At 31.3% G+C, this 11,351-nt stretch overlaps 1 protein-coding gene across 1 annotated transcript; it reads left to right on the top strand.

Moving 5' to 3' along the window:
* Positions 1–1,520: 1,520 nt before the first annotated feature.
* On the top strand, positions 1,521–10,714 carry LOC108556486 (DNA ligase 1). Its single transcript, XM_017912624.1, has 4 exons — positions 1,521–1,724; positions 7,372–7,584; positions 8,314–8,447; positions 8,509–10,714. The coding sequence occupies exons 1-4, from the start codon at positions 1,536–1,538 to the stop codon at positions 10,508–10,510; spliced, it is 2,538 nt and encodes an 845-aa protein (XP_017768113.1). The 5' UTR covers positions 1,521–1,535; the 3' UTR covers positions 10,511–10,714.
* The last annotated feature ends 637 nt before the right edge of the window (positions 10,715–11,351 follow it).

Below are 11,351 nucleotides of genomic sequence, written 5' to 3'. Positions count from 1 at the left end.
ATTTCTAACATTTATTTAAAGTGAAGAACTTATCTAATTATTAAAAAATAGTCTTTTCATCGACATATCACATGTTTTTGTTTAATTAGTTATATCAAAGAACTAATTGGGTTGGTTTTTTCTTTTTACTTTGCTTAAATAAAATAGTTCATCTTCAAATACAAATAAATACTCCAAAATTTGACAATGTACAATGAACTTTTTATTAAATTGCACGTTAGAATCCAAGTTAACAATTTTCTTTAAACAGCAGAAACGATCTTTTATAGGCCAACCCAATATTCTACAAGATTCAGAACAGTTCTATTTTAAGAAAATTTAACAAAGATATATCTAAAAACAAATAAGTTTCTTTTATAATTTTTTATTCGATAATTTGTATATATTTACATAAAGTTATAATTTCTGTAATAATTACATAATTAACAGAATTAAATAAATGTTCTTTTAAAAATGAATTATGATATTTTATTGATAGTAATCAAATGTCAGTGCAGTTAAAAAATATAAATTTATAATAATTTCAATATTAATTATACATTTTTCTTCCATTCCTTATGAATATTGATTTATATAAAATTTTAATGCGTACTAATTATGTATAATGCACTTACTTGTAGTCAATTAGAAGATAATAGGTTTTACTTTCGTAAAACCTTGAATAAACTCTTCCACAAAATTCTATTTTTTTATTAATAACAATCTATAATGCATAATAGATTTATTAGTTCATGATTTTGATTTTGAATAACTGAAATATTTCATATTCAAATAAGAAGTATAAAATTTGTATTATACAAGGTGGCGCAAAAGTAATGTCATAATTTGAATTGGCTGCCAGATGGAGCCAAATGTCACTGCCATAAAGCGATACACACCTCAAGAACGTGAATTTATTGTTACTGCTTATTTGACAAATTTTCAATCTGTTGTTTTAACACAACGTGAATTTCGTCGTCGTTTTGCAAGCGTTTAGCTGAACGCCTCGTGCAAACTGGGTCTTTTAAAATCTCGCGTTTGCCACAACGAACCTTGCAAATCTTGAAAGCTACCATTGAAGAAGAAATCGCCAATTTGGAACCAATTTCATACTTTCAAAGAAACTTTTGATGAAAACAGAGCTCTTTTTTTTCATTTATAACAAAATAGCAGCTCAAATTACATTATTTTTGCGCCACCTTGTATAAATATTTATATTTTATAAAATATTTCAATTATCGATATTGAAATTGAATAATTTATATGTGTTATACTTTCACAAATTTATATAAATGTTTTCTATAAACGCGTACAATTGCATAGGAATCCTTCAATTATGTCTTCTGTAATAAATCACCTTCGCGTTCCACATTTCTATCGGTATGCTTTGTTCAAGGTTTCTTTCACATTAGATTGGTAACCATTAATAATCAATTAATAACTCCGTTCTGTGGAAAGTATAGTACAATTGGATTGGTAATTTTTGCGACGGCAAACTTTCTTGCTTCCTTTCATCTCGCACAAAGAGAGAAACAACTTTGGCGGTTTCCTCTGCGATGCTGGGAATGAAAATCGTATCAGTAGAAAGCAAGTACAATTTCTGGTTGATTTCAGGTGTCCTGTGGCTGTGCTTACAAGATGTCAGCTGCGCCAGAGCAACATCACTGATCTTCAAATCAACCTCCACGACTACATCAACAACCACAACAACGACTGCAGCCCCGGAATCTGTTTCTGAAGAAGTGGTAAGTTATAGTTCTCCGATAAATCTATACCTATATCTTAAAGTATCAACGATCTAATTTTTCGACAATTCCCGACAACCGAAATCTTGACAATATCTTTTATTATTTGATATAGCTTTAACAATAAGAAATAATCTAAAATAGAATTAGATTATTAATTATTACTATTTAATATTAATTGTCGGGATTTCTATACTGTCGGGAATATGATACTGTCAGGATTTCAATATAGATACCGATTTTAAGTACAGCAAGGTTATTTTTAAGTGAAAAGTTGTTTTATATTTGAAAGGAAACTTTAAACACTTTTATAAGGCTTTAACCACTTGAGTTTTGTATAGCTTTAAACTATTGTAAAATTCAAAGCCAACTAGAGCAATCGATTATTCGATTACCTAAAGAGATTGTACTCTCATTGATTGTACCCATAAATTCAGAAACATTATTGCAAAACTTTCATTGCATTATTAATTATATTACATAAACAATAGTGCAAAATCGCAATTAAGTTAATGTAATATTATTGAATATTGAATTACAAAAATTTAACTAACGTTTGTTATATTTACATGAAATAATCACAATATGATTGTAGTAAAATAGAATCTTTTATTAAGAAAATAGAATTATAAACTTATTTAACAAATTTGATTCTCTCTTTTATTCTCTTTTATGCGTTGCTTCAGTATAATTTACTAAAATTATTCTACATTAACATCTAAATCCAAAATAACATTGACATTTACTAGAATGGAAAATTATTTCATTTCACCATTTGCATATCAGTTACATATTAAGTTTCTAAAATTTAAAAAAAAAAGGAATTTCGAATTTTGTTGTTTTGCGAACAGTTGTTCTGCATATGCTAAAAAAACAACACTAATTAAATTGAAGAAAATATAATATTTCAAGAAATATGTGATGATTAGTACATTGTTTACTATTGAATAGGCTTATATCATCAATACGTTTCGGCGTTTCTAATTGAAAATGATATTTGTGTGAGCTTTATTTTTATCTCGTTGCGGTTATTGAAATATGGCTATAAATTATTACAAAATTATATGAAGATTTGTTAGCCAATCGTTAAGTTAATTGTAAGCAATAAATCGTGCTTTCGTGTTATGCAACAAACTTCTTCTGTATTTTTACTTTTCATCGTAACATTTTTTTTTATCGATCTTCGAAGGTTTCCTTTCGTAAAGACAAAACACGATTTATGCAAATTACTATATTGAATATTTGTAATATTTTAATTTGCGAGCTTAAACATTTTCGTATTAATTTGGACTAAATGTGGGTCTTGTTCGTGGCTTAATTTAGAAAGGATATTGTTTAGTTTTGGAAAGTGCACAAATTACGTGCTGAATGTGAACTGTCTACAAAAAAACAACATTGTTTTTAGTAAATTCTTTTAGATCAAAAGAAATACGTCTTATTTCTTTATATATTATTAAAAATATACTAAGGTTTTTTCCTAATTATCAACGTGAAATGTCAATTTGTTTCAAAACGTAAGTTATTATAAATGCGTTAGTTAAATTCAAATCATCCATTAGTTTCCAAACAATTTATAAAAGTTAAACAATATGCGGAGTGACCCGTACAAAGACAACTATGAAGAAAATTTAGTTATTTTTTCGTATAAATCCTTCAAAATTTAAAATGAAAATGAAAATTTAAATGAAATACAAAATAAATTTGTTGTGAAATTTTCTGATATTTAAAAAAAAAAAAATTATTAATGTGGTTGCTAACCTTGGTTGATATCTGGTTAGGCTTTCAATACGTTTTCAAGAATTCTCATGATGTGTTGAACTTTACAAGTTTGGTTGGGATTTTCCTTCGACCACTTCCCATGTGTCCATATAAATGTTGTGTCGTGTGGGTTTCGCAGAAGACATAAATTAGCAAATATTTAGTTACATTTCAAGGGCACAATGTTATTAACCTGCCCACGTTCCGTAAATTTTAAGGAATCACCTTACCTTGGGATTATCCGAAATGTATTATTTTTTGTTTCATTTTTGTATTCGCTTGAATTTTTCTCTTCAAGCGAGAAATGCTTATTATTATTTTTTTTTTTTTACTTCAAGAATTTGATATATTCTGATTTTAAAAACAAATTAATTGCATATAATTTTAGAAATATTGATATTTGGTTGGTTCTTATTTGATTTTCTGTTAATTACACATTATATACAAGCGATTATTGTAATTTGCATTAAACGGTAGTAAAATACAGTTGATGACCGTATTTTGCATAAATAGTGCTTGGAGATTCCCACATTGCCGAAAATGTCTACTTCACGTCCCATAATTAGCGTTAATGATGTCATTAAGTGTAATGAGGCTATAAACCAGTACATCTACTATATTATTCCAGAAAATTATGTTTCCGAAAGCACGGCATTTAGTCTCCTTAAATTATATAAAAAAAAAACTTTCATTTTTTTGATATTTCTTATGATTCTTCGAAATAGTTAATTGTAATCACTAATTTTATAAATAATCATTTATTTTCATTATGTTTTCAGTTAGAAATAAATTTGCAGTTAAATTGGTTTATGAAAAATCAGAAATTATCAAATAAAATATAATTAATTAAAGAATGACAATGTATGATACTACAGCATTTTCAGCATATATCAAAAAATTGTTATGGAATTCGCGGATTGAAGCTTTTTTTATTAAACTTGCAGTGATAGAAATCTTTTTGTCATTATCGCTATGATTTTCTTCTAGCAGATTAGAGTTTTTCTATTATTTCATTATGCTCAAGAGTTTTGTTAACTGACAATGCTGTAATGTTCGCAAGATACGTCAAAATTGTTTCATCTATAATTAGGAAAATATCTCATGTTGTCAAATGAGATATTCTCCTAATTATGTTTATTACTGTTCAAATCGTGTAAAAATAAAACGTGTAATAACAGGTTTGAGTGTACTCTATTATGTATAAGTTAGTAATTTAATTGAGACTAATGATATTTCTTAATAATATAAATTATACACTTTGAACAGTGTTTTTCAATAATATTAATATAAAACTAACAATATTCATTAACACGTAATCCAATTATAATAAAGATGGTAATATATGGTAATATATGCTTTCAGCAAAGAAATGTAGACCATAAAAAGCAAATTAAAGTTGTGACACATAACACAAACTCTAGAAATTATATATGAAAATTTGTTGATTTTCTGCAATTTAAATGATTATCTTAGCATTTCTATTTATTTGAATTAATAATATCAGATGTAATGTATTTATTTTATATTAATAAAGACCGAAGTAAAAAAAATTTATACTAATAATGAATGAGTTTGATACTAATCAAACTTTTTATATTTGTTTTCATCTATTAAAAGATTTACAAAATTAACAAACTTGAAAATTTTATTTGTGAAAATTATATTTAATGAAAAATAAAATTGCTTCTGCTAATAGTTTCATAATCTTACAAAGAAAATATCTTGAATTTTCAATAAAAATTTTCTCTTAAATATTTTTAAATGAAATAAATTTAAATTTAACGTTAATAAAATTTTGTATTTGTTACATTTTTTTTTTGATAATATGTGCATAGTGATAAATTTGTAAATTTCCTTAGTGTTAAAATTTGTAAATAGTGAAGATATCTCGAATGTAATTGAAATAATGTCAAAGCCAAAGATTGTTCTGTTTCTATTTTTATGAACTGTAGACAAGAATTGAGGCTAATTAATGGTTTTCCTGAATTTCTCAAAAAAAAAGAAGCAGCAGCAACAACAACAGACACACAAAGGCAATAAAAGAAATAGTCATTGTTTTCGGGTCGGCCTAATGAGAGAAGCGCACCATCCGCGTTTCGCCGTGTAATAAATTGCAAACCGAGAATATTATTACATTGTTCCAAGCTGTTGCAACGGTAAGCAAAGGCAAGATGATTGGAACTTAAGATAAGCAAGAAAAAGAAACGGAAACAAATGAAACGAGAGCGTATTTTTCTTTTCGTACTTTTCGCACAAAGAAACAATTAAGGTCGGAATTCGTATCTGTCACTTGTCGACTCGTTGTTTCTTTTTGGTTGGTGTTGTTGATCTTGTTGTTGTTGTTGTTGGCCAGGGCCTACTTCGGCCTGCAAAACTTTCTCGCCGAATCAAATTTAAGTCGGTTACGTAACAATCTGGTGGTATATTGCAGTATATTCATATCCTTTTTTTTTGTCTCTGATTGTCAATAGCTTGAAAGATGCGACGAATATAAGCAATAGAATTATGTGACTTGTGTCTCGCACGAATCTGGAGTAACGGCGTTCAAGAAAATTGAGAAGTTTTCGAAAATACGCATTACACGGATGTGAATAACGTATTCATAGCCATTTCCCTGTCTCTATGTACTTTCACCGTGTATAGACAGTATTGAGCTGTAGAGCATACAATGAAATATTATTATACTTTCTATGGGGGAACAACACATGTAGTAAATGGAAACACGCAGAGTCTGAGTTCTAAGAAAATCGTAACGAACTAGGCAAAATCTAGCTAGGTGTTTCTTTTATTTATTTATTTATTTTTTCTTTATTGCTCGAACCACGGCTCCATGAGTATCTCATTTGCAAGTCGGATTATATAACTGTCGGGAGATTTGTAATTTTGATTAGAAAATCGTGTTTCGCCATTGCTTTCGCAAGAATTTACGACCTTTTCTTCTACCAGTTAATGCTACCTAAATTTAAATTGAACAGATACATTTTGTGTTCATTATATAATAATCAAAGAAAAAATATTGAATTTTAGCGTACCACACCTTTTAAAACTTAGAGAAATCGACTTAAAATTGGGGTTAGTCTTGTCTTTAATATAAATTTTATATTTATTGGATTACAAATTGCATTAATATCAATAAAGAATTTAATATTGAATACTAATGGAAGATACTTAATAATATCGAAGTAAATTATATTAAATGGAATTGCAATAATAATTGTTGGAATTAACTAGTAATTAAAAATCCTCGTTCAAAACGAATTAGTTCTGAACTGTTAATTAGACGAGAGAAAAGTTTCAGTTCCTGGAATTATTTCTTAACAACTAGGACAAACAATTTTACATTATGCATCCATCTCCTATAAATGTGCGCTCGATTTCTAGCTAAAAGGAAATAATTAATGATCCACTTAAAATAATGATCGGTCAATGAATGATCTGGACGTAGTTAACTAAATAAAGTTAATCGAGATATAGAACTAACGTTCTGCTCTATATATTTTAAATGAGGTGTATAAATACAAATAAATGATAACACTTTCTTCAAATACTGAAATAGAACGTATTTTTATATAGATCAATCTGTTGAATCGCCTTACAAGGTGATTAATAAATAGGCGATAACACTTTATGGCCAGACTTTCAAAAGTCCCGCCGAGAACAATGAGAAAGTCTCATTTAGCAAAATAATGGATTGTTAATGAAAATGACTTTAGAAACAATAAATAGCATTTGGAGAAGCGGATTACGAATTTGACATTTCCAAGCAACTTTTCTCAAAACGTTTTTTTCCAGTCAAGGTGATCATATTTAATGATCAAATTGAAAGTTCAGGAAAGCAATTTGCATGAATTATATTATTGATGTTCGTTTTTTTTTTTGTTGTTCTCAGGTGGCATCAGAAGCGGAAAGCACGAACTCTTCGAAGCCCTTGTTCACCGGCATTCCACAATTGGATTACGTCAACGATCCGAATCTTCCCCGTGAATTGAATGGAGCCAATTTGTCCGAGTATCCGTTTTTCGATAGGGTTCCTGAAGAGATCGACTTCAAATGCGATGGATTGCACGATGGCTTCTACGCAAGTGTTGAGCACAAGTGTCAGGTTTGTTATTACTAAATAATTAGTCAAACTTCCTTTCAACTTCCTGCAAATACAGTTTGATTACTTCTTCAAGATTAAACTATTTATTCTTTTTTTTTTTAATAATCTTTAACTCTTGCAAAAAACAACACTAGTTGCCAAAAGCTTTACTTTGCAACAATTCTTTATTGCTGTGTTGTTAATGAAATTGTCAAATAATTAACTCCGCGAAGTGTTACCAAACAGTTTTAGTATCTAATGATAATAGCATATAGGCGAAAGCTAATGCAACTAAAACGTTTTTTGCTTGCTAACCTTGTGTCCGTTATGTTTTTTCATTTTTATTTTTTTTGCGGGTATAAAAATGGATTTGTAAAATGGAAGCGGTTCATTTCATAATCGCTGGTATTTCATGTCACTGGCTGCAAGAGGCGAGCAGAATCGTAGCCAACGGTCGCCGCCGTACGTGCACTTGATATGAATTCCAAATGACTTTCTTCCTTTCACTCGCCTGCTTTGCATATGAAAAAAAAAAGAGTATCTCACAACATCTCTCGAAAATGAAGAGCGCCACTCGTTCACGCCTTGAAATGAACTTACTTTTTCTTGGAAATATTTCGTTTTCACGTAATCGATTTCATAATTAGAGAAATTCCGGATCCGAAGAACGGATCGTCTCCTCTGCAATCCTTACATAAGACGCAGTTCAATGGGGTCAATTCAATTAAATATTATATGTTTTGTTCGTAGGTGTACCATCACTGCTTGTACGGCACGCGCTTCGACTTCTTATGTGCCAATTACACTGCCTTCGATCAAAAGACGTTCATCTGCCACTTCGTTTCTGAGGTCGACTGTGTCAACTCTCCGAAATTCTGGCATAGGTAATCTATATACTTTATTCGAATGAATTTATTATTTTACTAATTCATTATTTACCAATAGGAACGATGCTTTGTATAAAGCCACCACGACGACCACCATTAAGCCAGTAACTCTTTATACTCATGTTCCACCGCAACCACCTGCAATTTTATCGGGAGTAGCAGCACGTCGTCCTCTTACAAACAGGAGAAGGAAACCACTACGTAGACGTCGTCCCCAGTATGACTACTACGATGAATACGAAGAGGATGAGGAATATGATGAACCGAGATACACTGCTACTGAATCATCTAGATCTGAAGGCAGGCGAAGGAAACAGCGTCCACGTCCTCGTCCGCGACCTGTTTATGAAGACGAATACGAAGCGGAATATGAAGATGATAGGTATGAAAGAAGAGGAAGCGGCCGACGAGGTGACGAAGAGAAGGAAAGAAGACCGTACGATAGACGTAATAATCAAAACAGAAGAAACAAAGATCGTCGCAAGTACGAAGACGAATATGAAGAGGAAGCAGTTGATGAAGATCCAAGGTTTGATAGAAGCGAAGAGCGCAACAATAAACGTCCAAAGGAGGAAAGAAGAACAGTAGAAAGAAAAAAACCAGAAGATAGAAGAACAAATGAAGAAAGAAAACCTGCTGATGAAGAGGAGACGCGCAGGCCTAGACCCAGAAAAGGTAATAGAAGACCAATAGAAGACGATTACGAGGACAGAGATAGAAGACCGTCCAAGAAAAACGACGATAAACCAAAAGAGGAACCATTAACAGATAAACCATTAGTTAAGCCTAGTGGTTCAGTGTATGATAGACCAAGATCGGCACCGAGGATTCGTCCGCCCGTTCCCAAAAACGAAGCAAATAAATACTCTTTTAAATCCAGTACGTTAAAATCTACACCTAAACCTTTGGATGAGGAGTATTATGATGAGTACGAGGAAATCGAACCACCGAAGAGAAATAGGCACAAACTAGATTCAGCTCCTGCAGGAAGCGATTCACGTAAAACGCAGAAAGAAACGAGAAAACCATTAGCTTCCAGACAGCGTGGTGGATCTTCTACCAGAAAACCAGTTGAGGATGACTACGAGTACGAGGATGAAAGACCGTTGAGAAACAAACCAAAAAATGATGAGCGACGCGTTGGTCAAGGAAGTCGTAAAAGACCAGCAGTTGAAGAATACGATGACTATGAGGATGCACCTCCTCCGAGGCACAAGGATAGGAAAAATGAAAACAGAAGATCAACGTCAACAACTACCTCAACTGAGGCGCCCAAAGAGGAACCAAGTAAGCCTTTCAGGGTTGTGAAGAGGCCGTTCCTACCGAGCCGTGGAGGAAATCCATATGCCGCCAGAGGTTTGCAAGCACTTGGAGGTAAATCTGAAGATATCAAGGAAATACAGCGACCGGTGGAGAGTCAAAAGTATCAAGAAGAGGAGGAAGTCGAGCCCGAAGTGTATAGGAGCAACAACAAATCGCGTGAGCAAAATGGCTCTAGGCCAAGAGACTATTCGAACGATGATGAGAAGCAAACGCAAAAATCATCGCCTGTTTCATCTAAAGTTTCCAACAGAAACAACAAAAACACTACTCCCATTGAGGATGAGGACGAGGACTACAGACCTGTCAGTAATAGACCGATAAGCCAATTCCGATATAAGCCAAACAAGGAATTGGAGAGGACAACAGCTAAACCTAAGGTAGAAAAAAATCCTTTAGATATTAATGAAAACGAGTACGATGTGACTCTGAACGACGCCCTAAATCCCACACTTCCCAACTTACCGGTTCGCAGCTTCCCGACAGGATTCAGCGCCGCCAGCGATTACACCTACAACACATTCCACCGGCCTAAGTATGTGGCGGATGCCACCATCAACCAGGCGAGCTCTGAATTCAACTACAGATACAAGCAGCCAGCTCAATCTAGTAATGCTCAATATAGTAGTAGTAGTAGTAGTAGTGTAGTCGCACCACAGCAAAATTATCAAAACCAAAATTTCCGACCTAGTCCGAGGGTTACGCAAGCCCAGACCCAGGCATTCTATTCGACGTTCTAAATTCTAAATGTGCGTACATGCACGCACACAAATTAAGGGAACTCTCTGTTGTGATGTTTGATTGTAATGTAAGTCATCGTAATTTAAGAAGATATTTAATTCCACGAAAGGAAAAGATGATGGAAATGTTTCGCAAAACATTATTGGATTATGGTTGTGTTATATTTATGTTATTATTTTTTAAATAAATTAACTAATTAGGAAATACGCTATTATAAAGATATTATTAGTTGATGATTCGTCCTACATTTTGTAAATATTTGTTTGTTTCTTTAATATCGAAAAATTGTTTTATTTTCCTTTCTTGTATATTCATTTTTATTTTCTAAATATAAATATATTTAATGAAATTGTTTATTTTTAATTGAACCATTATTTAAAAAAATACCACTAATTTCTTTTATATATTATTTATTACGTTTTTAATTTTATTGGAACATAATATATATATATATAACTTCGAACATTGATTGATCTGCATGCTATATAGTTTTCTTCAATCATCTATACATTTGTAACCTCTCTAATCAATCAAACTACTAAATAAATATCCTATCGTATAATAACAAATTAAAATTTTCCATAAATTACAGTAAGCTGCACAGTCATTGCTATGATATACTATTCACAATTAGTAATTAGAGAGGGTTCGTATTTGTAGTAGGTTTAAATTTCTTCTACATAATATTTCACTAAATCAGTTGTCTTCACAATCAGTGATTATTGAGAGAATCATAGCTAGCAGAGTTCGAAATCAATTTTAATAGCTTTATATTAATAACAATTTTTAAATATTAAGTAATATACAATATTTATATTTATATAATTTGTATACATATAT

The sequence above is a fragment of the Nicrophorus vespilloides genome, unplaced genomic scaffold, assembly GCF_001412225.1.
Source record: "Nicrophorus vespilloides isolate i.1.1-1 unplaced genomic scaffold, Nicve_v1.0, whole genome shotgun sequence".
NCBI classification, from domain to species: Eukaryota; Metazoa; Arthropoda; class Insecta; order Coleoptera; family Silphidae; genus Nicrophorus; species Nicrophorus vespilloides.
Note: the sequence above shows the minus strand (reverse complement) of the source record. Positions and strands in the feature narration are given on the sequence as shown.

Coding starts and splice junctions, on each gene's coding strand:
- LOC108556486 (XM_017912624.1), top strand. CDS start 1,536: ATGCTGGGAATGAAAATCGTATCAGTAGAAAGCAAGTACAATTTCTGG. Junction 7,585..8,313: donor GTGTTGAGCACAAGTGTCAG/GTTTGTTATTAC, acceptor TTTTGTTCGTAG/GTGTACCATCACTGCTTGTA. Junction 8,448..8,508: donor TCTCCGAAATTCTGGCATAG/GTAATCTATATA, acceptor ATTTACCAATAG/GAACGATGCTTTGTATAAAG.